The following is a 25740-nucleotide window of genomic DNA, read 5'->3' as shown; positions in this document are numbered from 1 at the left end:
AATGTTATCAGGGCCCTGGCTCTTGTTCACATTAACTGTATGAAAGGCCTTTTGGACATCGCTGAGTTCAGTGATGAAGTGTTGAGTATCTTTCAGTTTCTGTTTCAGTTCAGAAGAACTAAAACGAGCATAAAGCATATTCACATCTCTGTCTGACTTAAAACCGTCTACAATGATCTGACTGCTGCTCTGGGGATTTTGAAACCCTGATATGGTTTTCATACAAGTCCAGGCAGACCCAAAATTTTTTGCAGCAAATTTGCTTTCAAGAAGGTTTTTGTAGATCTGTTTTGCTTTCAAGAGCTCGATTTTCAAGTCTTTGGTGACTGCCTGAAAGTCAGTAACAGCCCCCTCTTTAAAAGCCTGTCTCTTTTTCCTTAAACAGGATTTGATGCATTTGGTGACCCATGGCTTATTGTTAGGGTACACTTTAGCACGCTTAAGGGGTATAATCATGTCTTTACAAAAAACTGCATATGAGCTAACATCCACCAAAGCATCAAGACTGAATAAAAACTTCCCAATCTGTAAATTTAAAACATTCCTGCAAGGTAAGCACAGATTCTTCTGACCACATGATTGATTGATGATAACATAATTTTTTCACCCCCCAAAAATTCATGTTCAAAGCAACATATCAGCCCGATATCACACAGAACTGTCACATGACATCAAACACAAGCTGTCAGCTCTGCAGAGTGGGCAATCATAATGAAGCAGTTCATTATAAGCTGCAGACTCAAGCTGCTCTTCATATATTTGTCCACCAGATGTCACCAAAGAGGACTGTGATGAAAGCTTCGAGTAATGAACCGTTTTTCATTACAAGCTTGGCCAACTGACTACAATCTACAATAAACTAATATGGCTTTTCAATCCTCTCTTCAATCACTTGGTACCACCAGGAACCTTTAAATGGGCACTCAAGCTGCCTGGAGACTGTTTTGTCGTGCACATCAGAGAAACCACAGGTAAGACAATCTTATCCAAAAGGTCAGTGTAACAGTATTGTTTTCCACCAGCTTAACCAAACTTCCCACACTAACTGAAATTTCTTTTCCCAGGCAAACATTAAACAGCAGCAGCTGGAAAACTGGAAAACCTAAAGCCAAACAATCAATAAAACATAACAACGGCTTCAACCTAGTCTTTAATGATTTGGAAAAATGGTTATGACAGTCCAGGAAAAGGTGATTCAGGAATAGGTCAGTTCATACCGCTCTGTTGGTGCATCTGTTTATGTAGCTGTGTGTGTGCATAGATAAAAGACAGCATGCAGGCTGAGATGCAGGTGAAGGAAAAGGAGGCTGAACAACAGAAGAAGAGGATCAGGGAGCTGGAGCTGACACAGCAGCAGCTGGAAGTTGCCCTTAATATGGAGATCCAGGCTCGGCTGGAGGAGGAGAGGGCCAGACTGGAGCTTGAGCGGTAACAATGGATTTTTAACTCTTATTATGGCCCTTTATTATTTTATTTGTGATGGAGATCTGATATATCCATGAGAAGTATTAACATTTTCAGTTGCTTCTTCCCTTTTTCCCCTCCTTCAGGTTGCTGCAGGCTGAAGATGAAAAGAGGAAACATTTCCAGCTCCTCCAGGAGCAGCAACGTACAATGCAAAACCTCAGCCCCATACAGGAGCTGTCAGATGGCAGTCCCGATGAGGACACCCCCTCAGCCCTCAACTCTGCCTCTCAGGAGCTCCAGGATCTGCAGGCATCTCGCCAAAGAAGCCACCAGCGTCTGGAGGTGAACAAGTTTGTTTTGACTGGCTTTGTGAGCAGCATCTTATTTAGTGCTCTTCTAAAACAACACTGATGAGGATGCCTGCATGATTTTTGTTTCCAGGAGGTTCAGGAGAGGCTGAGGAATGCCAGTCAACATGTACGGCACTGGAACATCCAGCTGAACCGACTGATGACCCCCATTACTCCTGCAGGTGCCGTATTCACTTTGCCTCTTTGCAGCACAGACTTCTGGAACAGAGTGTTAGTATAGTTAATAACAGTGTAGACCATATAATCTGTCAGATAATTGCATTAAAATGCTACAAAAGGCACCTACCCCCAAACATGTCAAGAGATTCATTCAGTGACTTGAATGAAAGAATCTGACTCACCTCAAGTTAATTAAAATGAAAACTAAATCTTATTATGATTTAAACACGGAAATCTTAAAACGAAAAATAACCGCATGCACAGTTGTTACAGGCTGCAAACATGTTTTATACTGCTTTGAAGTCTGGGACAGCATCATAAGAGGCATAACTGATCTCACCGTAGTCCCATGAAGACTCAAGATGAGTGTTTTCACGACTGCCATCTTGGTGTTTTGAAATCAGGTATGATGAATGAAGGGAAGAACTGTCTGTTAAGGTTCTCAGTCGTTCAGGTCATCGTAGTCTAAGGAGCTTGGAAAGAAAAGCATCTGGACTTCTTTAAGTTTCTTGAAGATGTTTCACCTCTCATTCAAGAAGCTTCTTCAGTTCTCTGAAGAAATTCTGAACTGAAGAAGCTTCTCAGATGAGAGGTGAAACATCTTCAAGAAACTTAAAGAAGTCCAGATGCTTTTCTTTCCAAGCTCCTTAGACTGTAGTTAAACTTCACACACTGGACTTGTCAGTCACACGTCCTTCGCCAGTAGGCATTCCCAGAATGATCTTTCCCCTTCTGACGCTTAGAATGACCAAATATGTGCAAAATGGACAATTCAACATGCCACCATGTCAGTCTTTTATTAAATATGACATGAAACAAATGACTGAGCCATTAAATTTGTCACAAAGGTGTTCACCTAATTCCAGGCAAATGGAATAGACTTCTATGGGACCATAAGTCTTTTTGCACTTTGACATTTGTTTTACTTTTCAGATCTGTAACCTATAACTTTTATACTGTATGTGTTTTGATCATAGGAGTCTACGGGGACTTACTTACTTTTAGCAGGTTTAGCAGTTGATGTTGGCTTCTTTTTCAGTACTGGAGCTTCCTGCTCATTGAAGACTTTTCTAAAAGGAAATGCTTAATCCAAAATGGCGTTTTAAGGGCTTGGATTAATGTCAATACAGCAAATATTCTTTCTTATGTTAAAAGAACATGGATCTCTGTCAGTGATAACTTCTGACTTTATAACTCAAATTTTAAGAGAGAGCTTCACTGCTAAGCTCTCATCTGTGTGGGTGTCACGGTTCGCTTGAGGACTCACACTCAGGACTCAGAGGCACAGTCAGTATTTATTACAGTTCCACCAGGTGTATATACAAACAGTGCAGGGGATAGTGCTATATACAAAGCGGTGACAGGGAAAAGGCTCCGGGGAAATCCAGGTAGGGAAAAGACACTTGCTCCTCTTCTGACTCTCTCTCCAAACACTCACACAAAAAGGGAATCCGCTCGGGGAATGCAGAGTCGGGTCCAGGGGATCTATGTACAGAAGGAAACACACGTTAGAGGTTTTGCACAGGGAAGCAAAAGAGAACTTGCTCAGAGCCGGGCTGCACTGACGCGAGTCACACACAACGATCCAGCGATGAGTAGAAGCCACTCCCTGGCTTAAATGCTGGCTGCACTGATGAGGCCCAGGTGTTTCCTCTTCAGAGGGGCGTGGGCCGAGGGCGTGAACCCACCATGAGTTCCGCCCTGGCGAGAGAGCGAGAGAGAGAGCAAGAGACAGAGAGAGCAAGAGAGAGAACACTACTAGTCAGCGGCCTGCTGATCCCCTGGCCGTGACAGTGGGGTTCAAATCCCTTATTCAGATTAAGATTTTATGTGACATTACATTGGCAAAAATTAAATGTACTTGAATAATGTGAGTATTGGAGTAAGTACTTGAGTAACTTTTGAATAACTTTAATTTTGTAATGTGCATATTTTATGAATAATGATGTTTCAATACTTTAATCTACTGAATAAGTAAGAATTAGACTTAATAATCTTTTTACTTTAAAAAGGGAAATTGTGTACAATCTTTTATTCTCCAAAATGCACATAATAAAAATGTTTTGGGGAATGTATATGCTTTTTAAAAACCAATTGCTTCTTACCTGATGCATGCTATAACTTTCAGCAAAACTGAACTAAAATTTGTTAACAAGCTTACCAAATAAGAAATGTTTTGTGAATTTTCTTTGCAGAGCGACTGGAAAGCCGGCTGTTATCAAAGCCCACATGCCCTAAAAAGGAGGGCGCGCTGGCCAGTAATGAGTTCATCACTAAGTTTAAGATAAGAGTTGATCAGAATAGAGGCGATGATGAAAGTCTGGAGCATCAGCTGGAGGCTGCCAACCTGCCTGATGAATCGTTCGAGGCCCAGACAGAAGTCAACGGACAAATATGATCACAGACATTTTAAAAACGCGAGTTGAGAGTTAAGGGGGAAAAATATTGTAATAAGTATATATTTGAATTGCACACTAAGATATAAAGTGATGGCAGCGAGCACAGTGTTGCAGGATTTAATTAAAAACACATCTGACTAAGACCAACTGAAATTTAGAGTTGTGTATAATAAAGTTTATTCATGATTAATAAAACAAATCTGTAATATTTTTCTTTCTCTTTTGTCCATTTGAATCTCGCTACAGCTTAAATAAAAGAAAAGAATGTGTTTTGAATAAATCAAACTCTATTCTCTCTTTTTCTTTCTTTCTTTTTTTCTTGGTGGGTTTTCTTTTGCAATCAAACGCAACATTATACAATTATATAGTATAGTAAGAAATATCCTTTAACTTAATTTAGTATTTGTTTTTTAATTTTTGTTTTTATTGTTTCCCCTTCAGTTTTGTGCTTATAACATGTTCTAATCTGACATATTATGCAGTAAATTATTTTTGCAATAACTTAACAGGCCATTGTGGGAGCCAACATTCACTTATCAAAGACATATTTGTATATTCTGTGGGCTGCTTTATGGTTGTGTCATTTAGAAACATAAGCCACAACAGACTTCCACCGGAGAGTACTTAAAAATGTATTTTTATGTAAAGATATTTTAATTAACTACTATATTAAGAGAGAACCTATTGTTACATGGATTAATTGTACAAACTGTAGAGAAATAAGTTTAAGCGTGCAACTTTTTATTCATTTTTAACTGTATTAATGTTTTTATGTTGATACAGCCGCCTCATATCTGTTTCCTCAGTGTTTTTTAAACCATGTACTCCATCTATGAGTAAGAACATGAATAAATTCCTTTCCAAATTTGTAGTTCTTTTTTCCAACTGTTTTTAGTATATATGTAACATTTCTTTACACACAAATGCAGGTATTCTTTTGCACCAAGACGTTAAAGAAATGCTAAGAAAAAATGAAAATACTACATTGCAACCTGTGTGTGTGTGTATATATATCTGTATCTATATAGATATAGATATATATGTGTATTCGTACCCTTTTTTCATCATCTAGTTTCCTGTGCCAGTTCTTCTACTGATCCACTGAGGCAGACATGTAAAAAAACATGAACTAAAGCATATTTCTGTATATAAACAGGACTTTAAATCTTTATCAACAGCTACTTTAGAGGAAATTCTTCAATAAACTGCAACCAAAGGCTCAACTCAGAGGACAAAATCCAACCTGTTATAAATAGTGTGACAGCAAACTTTCTCTTGTGTAAAGTTACAAATAGGAGTAATTATCCACAGGAGCTTTTATACATAATGAAGTTATAATTCGTCCTGTAGAAATTGTACACTTAAGCTATATAGTTCCCGCTGTGATAACTCTTATTAACTTTTATGCTTTTACAACCCACTATGAGCAAACACTCAGCAACAGTGGGAAGGAAAAACTCCCTTCTTGAAGGAAAAAACCTCTGGTAGAACCAGGAAATCTGTCTAAACTAGTTGGGGGTTAGAGCAACAGATGCAAGTCTTCAGATCATTTGCAGTGTGACTGTCTTTGTGCACACTTTAACCTGATTCAGTTTTCTTATTTGTCAAAATGCACCATGGGTAAAAAAAAACAAAACAAAAAAACAAAACAAAATAGTAATGAAGGAGAATCCTCAGCAAAGATGAATTAAACAAGTTTTATTTTGATCAAATTTTACTTTAAGTAAAACACATCTTTATTTGATGACTTTAATGTCATCAAATAAAGACAGTTTTGATGGAGCTCCTGACCCAGCCCAAGCTCTCTATGAAGACGAGGAAAAACTCCCCAGGGGGCCAGATCGATGGGAAGAAACCTCGGGAAAGCCCATTCAAAGAGAGATCCCCTTTCCTGGGATGGCTGGGGGGGTTACAGGAACTCCAAAAAAGCTAAATTTTTATTTATTTATTTTTTAAGATTGACCCATTCTATCTATTCCTGTCCAACAGAAAAAAGAAAGGAAGTTACTACAATGTATCATACTTATATGATAAGGTGTGAATTGTGTGTTTGTGTGTGTTATCTTAGCCAGGGGTGAAGCTGGAGCTCCTCCAGTGTTGGGCGCTTCTCCGGGACTGTAGTTAAACATGCGTCCAAGAAATTCCGGCATTCTTGAAAGAAAGAAAAGATCAAAAAGATGAAGATGATAGTTCTAGTGATCCAAGGCATCAGTGAATCTGGAAGTGTGAAGTTTTCTTACCTGTGGACAGACGCTTCTTGATGCTCAGTTTCTTTGTGAGGAACCTCGCGGTACTAAAGTATCGTGCATGAAGCGCTTCATACAACACCACTCCCATTTGCCACACCGTGGTGGGTCCACACCTGTAGCAGCTCCTAATGTACCACTCGGGAGGGATGTGAAGAGGAGTGCCTAACAAACAGACACAATTGCAATTTCTTCTAAAACAAAAGACACAAATTGTTACATCTGTGAAAAGCAGGAGCAGAATATGTTACCATAGAAGATGCGATACAGAGATCGCTGTTTAACAAAGCAGCTCAGTCCAAAGTCAATGATGCGAACTCGAGGCACATCTGAGCCGGTCTCAATCAGAATGTTTTGTCCCTTGATGTCCCGATGAAAGATGTGTTTATCCTCAAGTTCCTTTACAGCATCAACTAGTTGCTTCAGAATGACCTGGAAAAGATGAAAAACACAATAATGAGTTAATGCTTTTCTGCCTTGATTGAATGCTGTACAGTCTAAGGTTCTCCCAGTCAACCTACCTTGGCCTTGTCCTCTGGTAAAGTTCTTCCATTTTCTTCTTTGTATTTTTGCAGGTCCACAGCGGGGACAGGTCTCTCCAGCACCAGGATCAGCTCTTTGCCAAGGTCGAACCACTCCAGCAAGGACACAGGTGCTGATATTCCCACTGACCCTTCTGCTTCACCTGCAAGTTTAACCATAATGGCCACTTCCACTGAGAGCTTCTTCCCGCTTTCATCCTGAAATATTACAACAAAGTGGATGATGAGGAACGCCGCATTCAATCCAGTAATGTAAAACTGATTCAAGTGTTGGACGCTTACCGCCACTTTGCAGTAGACTTTATTTTTGGGAATGTGTTTGATGGCAACCTAGAAGACACAGAGCATTGGTGAGCATTTCCTCAGTATGACATAATGAAAGGTGGAAACACAGCAGACGTCTCAGTTTACGATATTATCCATTATCTGCGTTACTGCCTGTCTTACTACCATCATCTGAACACTTACTGGAAAATGATCTTCTATCCGGTAGCCAGCAAACACTGCTCCGCAGCCTCCTTCTCCGAGCTGGTGCTCCTCCACATATCTGGCTTGGAATTCACCTGAACAGACAAAACAACAAATCTTGTTTTATTACAGCTGTGACACAAATTACTCTCCTCTGTAGCCTAAATGTTCCTTTTGCCCTTCCCCTGAATATAAAACCCAAGCTGCTTGCTACTTACGTTTTTGGTCTGCCACTGATTTTTTGTCCTGGTCCACATTCCTTTTTTTTTTCTTGGGTGACTCTCTGTTGTCTCCCGCGGCCTTTCTTTTGCCATTTTTTGCGCACACCTGTTTGTTGTTCAAGTCTGGAGATGTGGAAAACACCAAAAGCACATCAGCTCACTGGATGATAGACACAAACACTAAACACTAATATCTTAAACCTAGCAACCACACTTAATCTACCCCCTTATTCAACTAATTAGCCTACCTTTACCAGAGTCCAACGAGGAGGATGCTTGCTCCTTGTCACCGCTCATATGGTCGAGAAGTTTAGCCTTCTTTGCTTTCTTTGTTGTGCCCTCTTCATCTTGCACAACCTTGCGCTTCACTCCTCTGACCACATCTGAGCTGGTGGAAGGACCAGCCTGCTCAGCGACCCTCCTCCTTTTTATTGGGGTCTTCTTTTCAGGACTGGCCTTTCTTTTAGCAGTCCTGCTCTTACAATCTATAAACGACAACAACACAGTGGTGAAAAAGAGTCCCCGACATCAGGACTGGAAGCAGTTTGATGGCAAAGAATTTGAAATTGCTTTTGCTTAAATTATCACAAGTTTATTCTTGGGATAAAAAAACTGACCAGTGCGAATTGATACTAGGTTTACTAAGTCTTAGATCTTGATGACACTTGTTGGTCTGTTTTTACTGTTGAGTCCAAGAATAAACTTATTACATTATTTTACCAAAAGACCGGTAACCTTTCTTTGATTAGACATCTTGTATTACAGCTATTTTCAATCAAACATATGATTCAATTGCTCCAAAAATTATTCACACAGTGTCAACATTTCTAGGATTTGGATTTTACCAGGATTTTATTCTATTATTTTACTTACCTTGATCTCCTGAATCTTTCTTATCGGCTGGAGTGGTAATTTTTCTTGTTTCCTTTTTCATTGTAATTTCGGAGAACTTTTAAACTCGAAAATGTAAACCGTAATGAGTTAATATTGAGTTAATATTCCTTCAAATGTGCGCCCTTCAAATGCTTGACTTTTCTAACTGAATTCTGTTAGTGAGCTTTATAAGTAAACTCTGGAAACTACGGCAACACAACATAGAATCTTGCCTTTCAGTGACTTCACTGACTGCCAGTAGTTCAAAGTAGTTTACAGAAAAACACTGGCAGACAAAGCCATAATATTTCATATAATTCAATCATTTCACATCAATTAAACAGTTTCTTTCATTATCTTTCATCGTTTGTATAAAGACCTCATGTATGGATGACAGTATGAAGATTTGTGGTTGACCACACACTAATAAACACAGTGTCAGCTACATTGTCATCTGATTTAAAGTATTTATTATGTACATTTAACTGTCATGGTACTGAGTCTGTGACCCAGTGTTTTGTGTTTGTTCATTTATATTCATTGATTATTCTTATGTATGTTTTTGGTTCTCTTTATTGTTTTCTTCTTGTGTTATATTCTTAGGCTTTAGGTTTCTGTTACTTTGCCTTGCCCCTGTGTCCCACGTGTCATGTCTAGTCACTCTTGTTTCCATGTTCCCCAATTTCTCCCCAGTCAGTCATGTCTCTGTGTCAACTCTGTGTCTTTGTAAAAGTCTCTTGTTTGCTGTTTTACTTTGATAGTCTTGTGTGCTATGTTAGTGTTTTCATGTCTGTGAAGGTTCTCAGTCATCTAGGTCATCGTAGTCTAAGGAGTTTGGAAAGAAAGCGTTTGGACTTGAAGTTGCTTGAAGATGTTTCACCTTCTTGGAAGAAAAGAACTTAAACTTTGCTTGAACGTCTTCAAGCAACTTAAAGAAGTCCAGACGTTTTCTTTCTAAGCTCCTTAGACTATGTTAGTGTTTTCAGTTTTCCTTCCCCATGGTCTTGTTGTTTGTGATTTCTCGCAGCTGTGCTCTCATCCAGTGTCTTATTCCCTCATTTATCCCTCTGTGTATTTAAGCCCATTGTTTTCCTCTGTTTGCTGTTGGGTTGTCTGTGTATCATCCATGACAATTAAATTAAATAGCAAATGCAACTACAATTTCAATGAGATTCATTCCTGGCATTCTACTGCGGTGGCTGAAAGTAGACACCAAGCATTATCACTGTAACTGATGTAAATATTGGACTTGGAGGGGATTCATCTGATAGACTGATGCAAACATTACTGTGAGGAAAATTTTGAATCTCCCAATTTTCTTTTTTTCTGAAAGAAAGAAAGTTGGTTACTGTATCACATTTGTATGGCAAGATGTGAATTCAGTATGCGTGTGTGTTTGTGTCAGAGAGGAGTTTATCTGAGCCAGGGGTAAAGCAGGAGGTCCTCCAGCATTGGGCACTTCTCCAGGACTTTGTTAAAACTTGTTTTCAAGACGTCTGAAATGAAAGAAGGACAAGAGATATCGAGATGATAATTCCAGTGATCCAAGCGATCACATTGATTTTCTGCAAAATTTTCTTTTTGAGAGTCATTCGGCTGGGCAGGGGGTATAACACATCTGCAATGCAGCAACATCTGCTCTCTGGGCCTGTGTGAGAGTGTTATCTCAATGGCGGGAATGAGGATGTTGGAATTTGGCATCTCAGGCACCAACTCATCTCTTTCCTTAACCGGGCTCACCAGAGATTGGTTTCAGCCTCTCTCCATGCTTTAAGGAGGTTGAGTTGATAAATCTGACTGGCCCCTCCCCTGTCTGACCATATCTCTTCATAGTCAACACCAATGTTCTCACCGTGTGACCATGAACGGTCCTTACCACTTGGCAAGTAATTTCGAGCTAGAAGAAGGGAGTAAGACAAGCACTTTATGTCCCTGTTAAAATACAATTACATTTTATCAAATATCACTAAGCAGTCCTTACCTTTAAATACAGCCTGGTTTCTTTCTCTTTCTTTCTATATCTCTGAGTGAAGTTAGCTCTCACTCTTTCTCTTCCTGTGAAATACAGCAAGTGGAGCTTTAGCTAGCAACACACTGTGACACAGTTAGTGTTTGTTGAGGTGATAGAAATGCTGCATTTGAAATTACCTGCCACAACATTTTACTCCCTTTTATGTTCACTCCTTTTTTTCTGAAGTACCGCAAATTATGGGCACGTGGGGTTGTTCTGGTGTTGTGCTAAAAATAAATAAATCAAAACTACGGTACATGGTTTGCTCTTTCATCTCTACTGATTAAAACGCGACTGCCTTTCATGTGTCACTGTTTAGGCTCAAATCTCATTGTTTGAAGGCCTGCAGTGACGTGAAATATTAACTTCCCCCAAATGCGTTAAACCCAAAGTAACGAGTTTGTTTTGAAAATATACGGAGAGGAAACTACAGATATTTGTTTAAAAATGTAGGGAGTAAAAATTAAGTACAGTAAGGAAGTTTTTTTTTACTTTTTTACTTCCTACCTCTGGAGCCAATTAAGCTAAATTTAAGAAGCGCATGTCTGTGTATACTTAAAAGCTCTTATAGTTATTTTCACTTTGTAGACAAATTAAAGCACAGAAAAGAAAAACACGATACATTAGAGCATGACATACTTTGACCTGAGGTGGCGCTGCAGCGTGAAAGAGCCTGAACGTCAACCGGAAGAAGACGAGAATAAACTCCGTATAAACAACATGGCGTCTCCCTGTGAGGTGTCATGCCGAGCAGATGTCAGAGTTGAGTTCAAGCAAAGTTGACTCTTTCGGTGATTACAGTTTGTCCGGGCGGGCTGTGCGTCTTATTTCATCCGCAGACACGTCGTTGGATGAGGAACAGCTCATGTTGGCATCAGTGGCAGTCAGGATGGCAGCATCTTCCAGAGGGAAGGTCAGGTCGCTGGTCTCTCTGAGCAGGACGCTGTCCACCAACAAGCCCGGTTCCACGGCTGGAGATTACCCTCCTCCGGCTGAAGCCCCCGCTTCTCCCCCGAACAGCGAGCCTCAGCGGAGACCCAAAAAAGACCCCAGCGGCTGCTCCGTGCTCCTCTTCCCCGGTCAGGGCAGCCAGTTTGTGGGCATGGGCAGAGGACTTTTGAAATACCCCAACGTTAAAGAAATGTTCACCGTAGCCCAGAAGATCCTGGGTTACGACCTGCTGTCTCTGTGTCTGGAGGGCCCCGAGGACGAGCTTTCTTCATACATTCTTATATAGTTCTATACTGTGTATTGTGTATTTTGTTGTACAGTTATTTTATTTTTTTAACTTTAATTTATATATTTTATCTTATTCTTTCCCAGTTAAATTTACCCCTTTTTAATTTTCATATTTATTTCCTATCTTATTCATAGCCTTTTCTTTTTTTCTTTAGGTCACGAGCAGTTGTCTAAGCATTTCACTGCATATCGTACTGTGTGTGACTGTGTACGTGACAAATAAAATTTGAATTTGAATTTGAGCTGCAGAAAACGGTTCACTGTCAGCCGGCGGTGTTTGTCACCTCCCTGGCTGCTGTGGAGAGACTCAACCAAGAAAACCCCAAAGTAAGTGCCAGATAAATGTCTGGAAAAAGGACAATAACTGCAGGTCCTGCCTTCTTAAATGTGGCCATTTTATCTTTTTAATAAAAAAAAAAAAATACTGCTACAGTAATATTAATTTATATTTAAAATGTGCGCACATTATGTATGAAGGTGTGGATGAATGATGCTTGTTGTAAGAAAGCATTTTGAGTGCCCAGTAGAAGAGCATCTTTCAAATGCAAAGTTTCTCATTTCAACTTTAATTACTGCACCTGATTAAGGCGACAGAGTAAATAAGGCTTCCAACAGTGGTTATTTCTTATTATCACATCTTCTTTTTATTGTTTTTATCAGTAGATTGTTGTTTCACTCCCACCAAAAACATCACCGTAAATAATCTTCTGATTCTGAATGACCATTTAAAAAAATAAACAAATTGTTCTGAGTTAATTTCAGTTACGGATGTATCAGTGACATAAATGATATATCGGTCATAATCGGGAGGCTGTTACATTTTTATTTTTATTTTTTTTGACTTGTTTCCTGCTGTACACAGGCCATTGAGATGTGTGTCGCTGCTGCAGGTTTCAGTGTCGGAGAATTTGCTGCTCTTGTCTTTTCTGGGGCGATGAACTTTGCAGAAGGTAGAAAGATTTCTTTTTTGGGTTTTTTTGTGCATTTGTAAAAGGTGTTTTAATCACAACTTTGGTTAATATTCTGTATTTACTCCTTATGCTGCATAAGGAGTAAATGCAGCTCAACTCCCAGTCCTACTGGGACTGGGAGTTGAGCTTGACTCCCAGTCCTACTGCCAGTTTCTGGAAGACACCTTCTTCAAGCAGTGGTACAGGAAGAAGTCTGCATCCTTCAAGAAAAACATGATTTTCATGCAGGACAATGCTCCATCACACACGTCCAAGTACTCCACAGCGTGGCTGGCAAGAAAGGGTATAAAAGAAGAAAAACTAATGACATGGCCTCCTTGTTCACCTGATCTGAACCCCATTGAGAACCTGTGGTCCATCATCAAATGTGAGATTTACAAGGAGGGAAAACAGTACACCTCTCTGAACAGTGTCTGGGAGGCTGTGGTTGCTGCTGCACGCAATGTTGATGGTGAACAGATCAAAACACTGACAGAATCCATGGATGGCAGGCTTTTGAGTGTCCTTGCAAAGAAAGGTGGCTATGTTGGTCGCTGATTTGTTTTTGTTTTTGAATGTCAGAAATGTATATTTGTGAATGTGGAGATGTTATATTGGTTTCACTGGTAAAAATAAATAATTGAAATGGGTATATATTTGTTTTTTGTTAAGTTGCCTAATAATTATGCACAGTAATAATCACCTGCACACACAGATATCCCCCTAAAATAGCTAAAACTAAAAACAAACTAAAAACTACTTCCAAAAACATTCAGCTTTGATATTAATGAGTTTTTTGGGTTCATTGAGAACATGGTTGTTGTTCAATAATAAAATTATTCCTCAAAAATACAACTTGCCTAATAATTCTGCACTCCCTATATACTGACTAACCAGCAGCAACACTCTGACTCAGTGTTTCCATCTGTGTTTATTTCCATCTTTACAGTCAGGCAGAAACATCTCACAGCAGCTGGAAAAACCAGTGAGCACACTTTAGAGGAAAAAAGTGAAAGTTTATGTTCAACTGTAAAATATTCTCTGTAATGTAAATTGTTCTGCTCTCTGACAAACCATCAGAGGTGCAGCACGTGTATCATTTGGTGTTTGAAGAAGAAACAAAAGCAAAGAGTTAAAGGAAGACACATTTGAAGAAGAAGGAAAATGAAAACAAGACGTCACTGAGCGACAACCTGACAGAACGAGAGCCAACAGTTTACTATCAGAACTGAGGCTGATCATTAACAGGGAGCAGCAGGTAACAAGGTCATCAGCAGTGGAGGAAAGTATGGAAGTAATACTCAGCTTCATACTTTAAGATACTCGAGTATCTTAGCTGCAGGTCTGGAACAATGGTTTTATTTCCTTTCCCATTAAACATCTCACACAGCCCCTCATCTGTGACCCTTAGCAAACCCACTGGATATCTACCTGTACATAAAGGAGATCAGATCAGTTCCATCTAGACCAGCTGTAACAGGAAAATGCTGCTTACACTTTGATGCATCACTTTCAGTTTGTCATATAAGACAATATATCAGATTGAGGCATTATTTTCCTGCAGTGAGTAAATCTACTTTGTACTTTACTCTTTTCTTTTAGGTAAAGGGTCTAAACAGTACTTGTACACTGTGGAAATCCCATAAGAACATCTCCTGAACTCTGAAAAATAACAAAACAAAGACTAAAAGGAGGTCATGGGTGCTGATGATGATGATGATGAGGAGGAGGAGGAGCATGCATTTAAAAAGGTGACTGATGTCCTAGAATACAACAGAACAGTGTCTCTACAAACTTATGAAAACATGACAGTCTTGCATTAGTTTGTATTCTTATGATTCAAAAAAACGAGGGAAAAATCTCCTTGAAATCCACAATTCCTTTTTGTTATTTCTTAGTGTGTGACGTATTTTATTGGCTTTATGATTGGTGCAAACAGTTTCCTGATTCATAATGGAAATAGATTTTAGACACAGGAGGAACACGCAGTGATCAGCAGGAGCAGCTTGGAGTCCAGTCTTCTTCACACTGAGGAGGGACATATATGCAGGAACAGTTGTCATAACTGTTACAACCACCAGATGGCGAAAGAGTCCCACTGCAACTTTAAGCCATGAAGGATGTGTCTTGATGTTTGCTTGTGATAAATCTGCTTTATGTGAGTCTTTTTCAGAAAGTAACAGTAATATGTCTGATTATATGTCTTTAATCAGTAAAGTCTCGCTTTGCTAGAAATCAATAAATAAATAATAAAATTGTAAACATGCAGCTGTATGTTAGAAGTCAAAGGGTCCTTAAGTCTTCTGTAAATTGACGGGGATCAAATGAAGGACACAAGTATCTGTTCTTACTCTAATAAATGCTGCTTTAATATCCAACAGACTATTTTCCTTCCTCATCAGCAGTAAACAGCTCGACTGCGTCTGTGCATTTGTGTCCTCCATACTTGTTTACACAGACATCTCAGGCTTGATGCCACGATGCAGTGTAGAAACCTGACAACCCTCTGACTCATGTTCAAATGTTCAAGGACATTTCTCAGGATCATGTATGACCCCTTTTTGACATTTGGACTTTCATTAATAATATTTGTGTTTCTGAGTCATTTTTGTGGAGACTTCTGTCCAACGCAGTGTCCAAATGAAGCCTGAAGCTTTTCTTCACCCTCTTGTCAGATGGTCAGCAACAAAACTCTGTTCCAACCAATGTCTGATAAGAGATGAGACACAGCAGCTGAGCAAATGATCATTTCATGCTGAAGACATCCTCAGACAGAATTAAATACATACATAAACACAGCCTGGTGCCAATAACACAGCTAATGACACTGCTGTATCACTGGCTTTACTGATTAAAGACCATATCTGAAGGAAATCTTTGAACACAACAGAAAGTGACCTTTTCTGCGACACTGATGCTGCATTCAAGGACCATTACAAACATCTGAAAGGACTTAAGAACATGAAGAAAATGTGACTTGTTTCTCTGTAATGAAGCTGTTTTAGTGAAGAAAGTTGAAAGGTCACAGAGCGACTGCTGAATCTTCTGCTCTAAACATGAACTCTGAACTTTGTGATGCTTCAGGAGGAAAACTGCTTCAGTTATTCTCTCAGATTAGTTTCATATTTTCTGCATCAGATTTGAGTGAGATCCTGGAATGAAGACAGAAGAAAAGACTTTGTTCAAAGTTTGATTTATAGTCAAACCTTCCAGTTTATTCACACAATAAAACATCAACACAATATATGAATTCATTCATTAAAATCACAGTTTTTCCTCATTTGTTTGATGATTTTGACAAAAACAAACACAAACACACACACATGGTCTGCCATACTCATAAAGAGAAATGTCGACATTTTTCAATACAAATATTCCAGAAACATTTAGAGGATAGAGAAGTTTACATTTTCATGTGGAGAAATATTTTAGTAAATCAAAATGATGATGAGCAGTGATAGCCTCCATAAACAGTCACAGGAAAGATCTCCTTTAAAAACTCAGAAACATCAAGAGAACAACTAGAAGATGTGGAGGTACCACCCATAATGTTTGACTGACAGCTGATCTCTGTGCAGAAATGATGGAGAGAAAATAAAATAAACTAAAATACAGATTTAAACCCACAATATGAAAGACTTCAGTCTATTTCACTTTAATCAACTCAGCAGTGGCTCCAACACAATAAACCCTCAGTCCAGCATAGAGTGGCTGAGTGAATGTGGTCTGGACTCTGTGGAGGAGAGTCATGGTTTCAGAGACGCTGTAGAAGGACAAAATACCTGCTCTGTGATCCAGGTACACTCCTACTCTGGAGGAACGAGGACCTGAGACAGGAGTTTGGATGTTGTTGTACCGAAATGTATAACTGTTGTTGTAATAATCTAATGACCAAGATTTGTCATTACGTCCAAATCCACATTCTTTACCCCCTCCTTTTCTGCTGATATTCTTGTATGCGACTGCTACATAAACTCCTTCCCCTCTCCACTCCACCTCCCAGTAACAACGTCCAGTCAGACTCTCTCTACTCAGGACCTGAGACCTGTCAGTGAATCTGTCTGGATGATCAGAATAAGACTTTCCAAAAAAATTGAATGTTGCTTTTCTGTTCCCCTCTGCTAATAACAGCTCTTTGTTTGCTGTGTTTGGATCCAGTGTGATTTCACATGAATATTTTAAGAATCCTTCTCTGGTCTTTGGCTCTGGTTGTGACAGTAAAACATCCACTTCAGTGACTGTCAGTGAGATGTTTGTCCATTCCTCTCTCAGAATGTCCTGTAGTTTATCTCTGACCTCTGACACAGCTGCTGTCACATCCTCAAAGTAGCTCAGAGGACGGATATTGATGCTGGATGAGTCTGTAGACTCACTGAGTGCTGACAGTGAGGGGTAGTTGTGTAGAAACTGGATGTGATCCTCTGTGTGTGAGAGCTGCTTCAGCTCAGCATCTTTCCTCTTCAGCTCAGTGATCTCCTGCTCCAGCTTCTCCTGAAGCTCTTTGACTTGACTCACTTCAGTTTCCTGCTGGGATCTGATCTGCTGCTTCACATCAGAGCTTCTTTTCTGGATGAGATGGATCAGCTCAGTGAAGATCTTCTCACTGTGCTCCACTGTTTGATCAGCAGACTGATTGATGGCCTCCACCTCCTGTTGAAGCAGCTTCACATCTTTCTCTCTGTCCTGGATTCGCTGCTGGATGTTTTGTCGACTCACCTCCAGCTCTCTCTGCCTCTCAGTCCTTTCTGCTGCAGCTGAGACTGTGTCGTGGCCTTTATGTTCATCCACAGAGCAGAGATAACAGATACTCTGCTGATCAGTACGGCAGAACATCTTCATCACCTCATCATGACGAGAGCAGATGTTCTCCTGGAGCTTCTTGGAGGGCTCCACCAGCTTGTGTCTCTTTAATTGAACCACATCATAATGAGGCTGAAGGTGTTTCTCACAGTAAGAGACCAAACACACCAGACAGGATTTCACAGCTTTTAGCTTCATGCCAGTGCAGAAATCACAGGCCACATCTTCAGGTCCAGCATAGCAGTGATCAGCAGGAGCAGCTTGGAGTCCAGTCTTCTTCAGCTCCTCCACTAAATCTGCTAACATGGTGTTTTTCACCAGGACAGGCCTCGCTGTGAAAGTCTGTCTGCACTGAGGGCAGCTGTAGATTTTCTTCTCTTCCTCTTCATCCCAGAAGCTTTTAATACAGTTCATGCAGTAGCTGTGTCCACAGGGAATAGTCACCGGATCCTTCAGTAGATCCAAACAGACTGAACAGCAGAATTTTGTTTGATCCATTTGATTCATGTGCTGTGCCGTTTCACCGTCTCTCAGTGACTGTCAGACAGTTTCACTTCCTCTGAACAGAAACAACCTCTGTGCTCTGAAGGGAAACAGATCTCTGCTCTTGTTCACCTCCTACAGGAAATGAGGCTCACCAGCAACTGCATTTACACCATGTTGTTTAGACCCATCCTGATACAGACACATCTGTGAAGGGAGGCACTAAAGAAATATTCTTACAGAGCGACCAAGAGCCAATCACATGATTCAGGGTGTGGTATGTGTGATTACAACATGCAGTAACAAGTCTGACCCAGGTAAACTGGTTTAACTGGTTTAAACTGTTAAAATTAGTTTCAACTGGGTCAGCCCAGTTAAACTTTTCTTGAGTTATGACAGTCAACACTCAGCGAGTTCATTCTATATTTCAAAAAGTTCAGCAAAGTTTAGGATGCTGTGATGAATAAAAATAAATCAAACTTTATATTTTGACATTTTCTAATCTTAGTTCATTCTCACACTTACAGAATGATGCATGGGAACAACTGACTCCACTAAATCAAACCTATGTTCAAATGAGATTATGATCATTAAATAGTAACAAATATTTAAATTTAGCAACAACAAATGCAGATCGGTCCACAATGTTTAAAAAACAAACAAACAAACATTATTTTGTAGTTTTTCCTGTGTACACAGTCACAGTGGAGTTCAAATGAAAACTTTCAAGTTTAATTCAAGGTTTTAGTAAAATTTTGCCTGAACTGTTTAGTAATTTTTCACAAAGTGTCCATGTCAGTAATTCATTCAAATGTATTTTGGTCTTAAACTGATCCAGTAAATGTAACTTTTTCTCACCTACTTAACCGAGTATTTTAGTTGTTTAACTGTCATTATAACTAAACTGAACATCCAAAGCTTTTCTCACTGCAGTTTTGTTGTGCAGTTATAGCAGCACTTTGAATCATCCACAGTTTTATAGAACTGTCTGTTGAATTGTTGTTTTGTTTGGTGCGATGCTTGCTTTTATTTAAATATTGATGATAATTTGATATATTTGATTATTTATTACTGGTGCAAACAATTCATTTATTCATGGTGCAAATATATAGTAGACTCAGGAGTTTAACTCAGTTTTCTTGGCCTTTGTTTATCGTTCATTTAAAATCTTAATGGGTAAATCAGAATCAGAATACTTCATTAATCCCGAAGGAAATTAGGGTTACAGCAGGCAGCACGCTAATGGCGCATGCACACTTACAAAGAAACCTTCTGACCAACTTTACACAAACATCACATTGGGGAGACATGTCAGAAAGGTAGGCTGATAGGAAAAAAACAACAAAAATACATAACATGAGGTAAGAGGAGGAGAAAAAAACCTCCACTCAGACTGAGCTCCTAGTGGGAGAACAGTTTGATAACAGAAAAAACACCTCAGCACAAAAAGCACATGACTATCAATACACCATAGAAACACAAGACAAGCAACAGGGGCGGGTAAAGGGTGAATGAGAGCCGGTGTAGACAGCGCATCCGGTCCTGCAGCATGTCTGCGCTGGTCCAGTCGACTGCCATCTTCCCCAGTAGGGCACAAGCATCGAAGGCGTTTGGAAAGGGAGGGGGGATCAGTGTGTGCATATCAGTGTGTGTGTGTGTGTGTGTGTGTGTGTGTGTGTGTGTGTGTGTCCAGAGTTCAGCGGAGACAGTGTCCTTCGCCCTGCTAGGCTAAGTAAACAGTCTTCCAGCCAACCCAGGTGGCCTTGCATGGAATGGGGGGAACAGTCTAAACAGTCGTTATCAGGGTGTTTTGTTCAGCTCCAGCCTTGAGACTGCAGCTGGCGCCGAAGGGGTCTCCGCATGAAGTGATGATGGTTTTTACTTTAGTGCGAACAACTCATATGAATTTCAAAGCTGTTCTAACAGTCCAACACTGGTCTCTCAATCTCCCGTTGGAGAGCCGCGAGCTTCTCCATGATGTTATCCAAACTTACGTTTCGTGATGTTGTCATTCTTTTTGCTCAAAGAGCAGGTTCTGAGAACTCATGACCGCAGTGCACTTCCCCAAGATGTGATCAATTTGCGCTCAAAGGTGTTAGTCGAGCTAGCCACTCCAGATGTAATCCAGTTTTCCACTCAGAGGTCTTGTTCTGAGTATTCACGGCAGCCGTGCGTTCTCCAAGATCTTCTCCGTGCTGCACTCAATGAGCCCATTTTGAGAAACTCACGCCTCGTCCCATCATTTCAATCCCAGCGGGCAGCCTTGTGGGGGTTTGAACAGCCGGTTCCGCTTCCTTAATTCTTCGATAAGCCAGGGCCAAGCCAGCTCCGATCAGCAAGAACCCTGTTATCATGGTTCCGAATAGGTAGATATCTTCAGCAGTCAGGCTCAGCCGAGCCCAGACTTCTCGTTGAGAAGGGGTGTCAATTGCATTCAGAGACCAGTTGATCAAATCCATAATTCCTCTTTTAGGTTTTAGAGAACAGACTGTGAGAGAGTCTTCCAGGGAGAAGTAAGTAAAAACACAAGACAAGACAAGGACATAAGAAGCTAAGTAGGGAAGATAAGGAGAGGAGAGGAGAAAAGTGCGACCGCCTTCGCTGAGAGCCCTGTAAGTCTCTCTAAAGATCATCATAATTACATATGAAATTATATGTACAAATTATATGTTCCATTACACTATTAACAGCACAGATTATACAGCAAACATCAGATTCATGGATGGAGCCAGAGGCTGAATGACTGTTCAGTCCTCTTTAGGAAACGATCTTCATATGACGACAAACACGACAACAATCAGCTGTCAAACTGTACAAGAAGTTCACAGTAATGTAAAAGAAGTTATATCACTTTATTTTTAAATGTACGCACTCAGGGTCAGGACTGAAGACACTGATCGAGAAAATACTCTAAATATAAATATTCACCTAAACATTCAAAATTATTCAATTGCATGAAAAGAAATATGAACTCTCTACAATACTGGCTTCTGATTGGCTGAAAAAGCAGGTGCTGAACTTCAGAAGAGCTAAACCTGCAAAACTGTGTAAAACCAGAGTGGATGCTGCCCTCTGACCTTTTTCTGTCGATCGGTAGGCCCACAAAAAAGCCCTGTACAGGAAGTAGATTTCATCTCTCTGATAAAAGGAGTTCTAATCCCTGATCCTATGAGTCTGACCCAGTAGATAATATTTATATGATCATATTTATGCCTTTGTTGTTTCACAAAGGGTTAAAAACATTCACAGGTTGGACTGTGGTTCTCCTTTTAGCGTCTCTGCTGGAATTTGAACTGTGAACCTCTTAGATCCAAACTTCTGAACTGCTCATCTCACAGAGGACAAAAGGGAAGAACCCCGAATCTCTTCTTCACCTCACTTTTATACCTGCTCACCCTTTCTCCCCCCTTCCCTCAGTGGACGTCACATCTTCACACTTGGGCCAATCAGGTTGTTGACATTTGATCATCTGATGTCCACCCACACCTCATCTCTCTCTCTCTCTCTCTCTCTCTGATTTACAAGATTTAACACAAAGTTTAAACTTTAAAATCACTTCATTACATTTTCTTTGTTATTCTTAACACAGAAAATTCACATTCAGAAACTTAACACAGAATAAAACAGAGTAGCCAGTAGTGGGACATGGTTCCAGCAACTCTGATGGTGACGGCCCGTTTGAAGCTGAAGCTCCGGCACATGTGTCAAAAAATCAACACACTGCTTCAGAAACGCTGTGCTGAGGCTTGGTTTGACTGAACAGAGTCACGTGATCAATGACGTCTGAAGCTTCATTCAGCACGTCACTGCTTCAGTACCTGATTCAATGATTTATAAGGAATTGAATCATTGGTGGGATTTGTGCTGTGTTTTGGTGATTTTGTGAGAGCGAATCAGTGTGTGACATAATTATAGACATGGAGCCAGGAAGAGAGGACGCTCTGCCTGTTCCTGAATAAAAACCAGTTCATCAGCATTTCTGCTCCCAGGTCTAAAATGTACATAAGAAATATGATATACACATAATTATAATGATATAACTTATAGTATATTATATATAAATGTACCAGTCTGCTGGTTAATTACATAATCAGGTGGAGGCAGTGACCTCACAGCACAAGCATACTCACAACCTATTATAATATTGTGCTTTACATTGATATATATAATGTATTTTTTATTACTAACAAACTACAAGAAGTCACAAGCAACAGGAGAACACACCATGGCACATGTTTACACAAGAACGTTTTATTCATCTAAATTATTTATTATTAAAATCGACGTAACAGAATTTTTTTCACGTAAAACAAATACATGTTCAAAGCACCATATCAGCCCGATATCAGACACAACTGTCACGTGACATTAAAGAGAAGCTGTCAGTTCATCTCTGCAGAGTGGGCAATCATAATGAAGCAGTTCATTATAAGCTGTAGATTCAACTGCGCTTCATAGTTTTGTCCACCAGATGTCACCAAACAGGACTGTGTTGAAAAGCTTCGAGTAATGAACCGTTTTTCAATCCAAGCTTCAGAAAGCTTCATTTGGACATCAGAGGCCGTCTGATGTTAACTGGCAGCCCTTTATAGACTGCTGCTAATTTACCCTGAAGCCAAACCACTATCTGGGGTTACATACTGAACGAAGCTACACGCACATTTCACACACAATCAAGAGAAATCACAGGTAAGACAATCGTATCCAAAATTCTTGTCTGCAAGAAAAATACAATATAATAACATAAGAACAAGCAAAATATAAGAACGGGTAAATCTGAGGATTATAAACAAACATTCAATAAAACATAACAAACTTTTGTTTGAGTTAAATATCAATATTAAAATCACCCATGTGTGTTTATATGGTTAAGTAATGAAGGCGACCTTCATTATACCCTCACACACACACACACACACACACACACACGCTGTGTGAAGCCTTGAGAAATGAACGTTTTGTGAACCACTTGGCTGGAAGACTCAACTGCTTCTAGGTGCACATGGAGTAAAGGCAGGAAAGGCACACACACAAGCTAGCTGCTTACCCTAACCATCAAAAATGAATGCCTAACCCTGACCCTTACCCTAAACCTAACCATAACCTAATTGTAACCCTGACACTAAAACCAAATTTTGAGTCTCAAAAATGCCTTCAAACACGTGGGGACTGGGATCTTGGTCCCTGTGAGGCCTGTTTGTCCCCACGAGTATAGTAAACTACCAAGTTTTGGTCCCAGCGAAGATGTTAATACCCGCCCACTCTCACACACTGACTCGCTCTCTCTCTCTCTCTCTCACACACACACACACACACCAAATTAAGGATTGTACATTAACATATGTTATTGTGGAAACTGCTATCGGGACCATACTGAATTTAACCAGATAAATATTTGATATAGTGAGAGAAAGAGAGTAAATGACAAACAGCCATTATAATTCATCATACACTGAGAGTAGCAGACAAATCAATAAAACACCTCTTCCAATTAATCTAATAATTCATTCAGCGTCCATCTGTTTGTTTTTTTATGAGCTTTGTTTGATTTGATAAGTATCTGAGGCTGAGACCACAGGACTGTAAAATCGAATAAATATTATGCTGAACAGTCCAAAAGATTCAATAATCTTTTAATCTTTTGGAAATTTTCCCAATTCCTACTAATGAATGTTGTCTTGTTTCAGGATACATAATACCTGCCGTTATCTAAAGACGCATCTGCTTACCTGTATCTTTTGCTTGTTTCTCCTTTTCTGTTTTTTTCTAAACCGAGGACCCGATGGCTTTGACCTTTTCTTGTCCATTTTTGTCCATCAGCAATTTTGCACTCCAGTATCAACACCTAATAGACCTACACCTTGTATAGGTTTTCCCCCCTGGGGTGGGGGGTTATTCCAAGAAGATATTGTCTTTCTCTCATATATAACATAGCGAGCCAGGGTCAACAACGTCAGATTAGAAAGGTATAGTAATCATCCACAACTATTTTCATTTGCGGATGATAAAGGATTCAAAAAGTTTATTCATGCAGGCCCGTATGACAGAGAATATGCATGTTCTTTTTGTTTTCATATTTTAATTTATATTTAATTGTGTTGTGGTTTGCAGTGTTTTGTGTTGTTTCACTTTAAATTTGTTTAAAAGAAAAAGCTGAAAATTTAAATAGTTAAAAGTTGAAATGTAAATCGTTGGTTTTTGTATTATATGATTTATTTATTACATTTTATGTGGAGTGAATAAACAAAAGTATATTTACGGTGGCCCCGAGAGACAAAAACATGTACAAAACACAACGGAAGTGCTCCAGGATGCTAGGGGCAATGCTGAGCTTTGTACGTGATTTGTCTATAGGGGCCACCGTATATATTTATATATAAACATATATAAAAAAAAAAACAGAATTTTTTTTTTTTACATTATTAATTCCTTTTGTGCATAATTTCATATTTTTGTTGATAATAAATTAATTAAAGCAACAAAACAACCTGAAGAGCCGGTTAGGAGCCAAAAGAGCCGAAATTTTTTAGTAAAGTTGCACTGTCATGGTGAGGCAAAGTGTTTTATGTGAGTGCGTGTTATGAACGGCTTTAAAATAAATGCATTTTCTTAAAGAACAAAACGGGGTTTGAGTTCGAGTTACGACAGACTGTCGCTACTTCTAAATGGAACGCAGCCTTCCTACAGCGGACAGCTAATAACAGGAATCGGACGCGCGGTCCACCCTAGTCCACAGCAACCACCATAGCAACCACCTAGCATGAGCTTAAAAACACATTCTGTCTTCATAACTATCAAAAACGTGAAATGATTTGCAAAGTGTGAAGGTGTTACGGCTGCAGAGAGCTATGGCGGTATCTTTGGAAGCTGTTTACACAGCTAATAATATACATGTAACCATGGAGACAGAGTCAGTCACGTGAGGTAGCGGTGCACGTTTACTACAGTGAATAAGGTGATTGTGTGCACAGCGTCCACACGCTGCACAGGGTAAAGACATTACTTCAATATGTTTTCATATTTATATATATTTACTTCTGTTGTCCATCACCTCAGGTTCCTCATTACAGTTTCAGCATACAGATGTGCACTGTCGAAATATGAACACATTCAAAAAAATAAAGTTGTTTACAAACATTCATGTCTCAGGACAAGAAGACCACAACAGCTTCTGTTCCACTGCTATATAGTAGCGGTTTTTGATACGGGCGACACGGGCGGTTGCCCGGGGCGGCATCGTGGTGGGGGGCAGATTCACGGGCATCGGCAATGCTGAGTATTGCAGCATCGACAGCGATCAACTCGAAGGAAAAATGACGACGGAGGCCAAAATGTTCTTAATATTTTGGGAACTTTATTACACATGGCAAAACTTTCCTCACGGGTGCCATTTTCGTTGTGGTACACCTTTCTTCTTCCCAGGGGCGTGATGACGCAGCATCCGCGCTCCCACAATGAAACAGCGCCTCCCCGTGGTGACAACCAAAACACTGTACAACATGAGTACACACAATGAATATCTCAACACCCCCTCTTGTACTCAGGTTGCTGGAATCCAAGAAAAGTTGTAC

General features: G+C 39.8%; 3 protein-coding genes across 3 annotated transcripts; 1 reads left to right on the top strand and 2 right to left on the bottom strand.

Moving 5' to 3' along the window:
- The first annotated feature begins 848 nt into the window (after window positions 1–848).
- Window positions 849–4644, top strand: LOC146368760 (differentially expressed in FDCP 6 homolog). The gene is made up of 5 exons (XM_084911679.1): window positions 849–971; window positions 1065–1428; window positions 1551–1749; window positions 1849–1939; window positions 4133–4644. Exons 2-5 carry the CDS (start codon window positions 1274–1276, stop codon window positions 4333–4335), a joined length of 648 nt encoding a protein of 215 aa, XP_084767805.1. The 5' UTR covers window positions 849–971; window positions 1065–1273; the 3' UTR covers window positions 4336–4644.
- A 1375-nt stretch (window positions 4645–6019) lies between these two features.
- On the bottom strand, window positions 6020–11423 carry LOC146368759 (serine/threonine-protein kinase pim-2-like). Its single transcript, XM_084911685.1, has 10 exons — window positions 11337–11423; window positions 8687–10182; window positions 8062–8298; window positions 7811–7936; window positions 7593–7687; window positions 7407–7454; window positions 7104–7322; window positions 6834–7014; window positions 6577–6747; window positions 6020–6487 (listed from the first exon to the last, which is right to left on the bottom strand). Exons 2-10 carry the CDS (start codon window positions 8745–8747, stop codon window positions 6396–6398), a joined length of 1230 nt encoding a protein of 409 aa, XP_084767811.1. The 5' UTR covers window positions 8748–10182; window positions 11337–11423; the 3' UTR covers window positions 6020–6395.
- A 5108-nt stretch (window positions 11424–16531) lies between these two features.
- Window positions 16532–18414, bottom strand: LOC146368758 (tripartite motif-containing protein 16-like). The gene has a single exon (XM_084913403.1). It carries the CDS (start codon window positions 18191–18193, stop codon window positions 16532–16534), a length of 1662 nt encoding a protein of 553 aa, XP_084769529.1. The 5' UTR covers window positions 18194–18414.
- Between the last annotated feature and the right edge of the window lie 7326 nt (window positions 18415–25740).

Source organism: Perissodus microlepis, chromosome 18 (assembly GCF_051167445.1).
Source record: "Perissodus microlepis isolate ML-2025 ecotype Zambia chromosome 18, ASM5116744v1, whole genome shotgun sequence".
Classification (NCBI taxonomy): domain Eukaryota; kingdom Metazoa; phylum Chordata; class Actinopteri; order Cichliformes; family Cichlidae; genus Perissodus; species Perissodus microlepis.
Note: the sequence above shows the minus strand (reverse complement) of the source record. Positions and strands in the feature narration are given on the sequence as shown.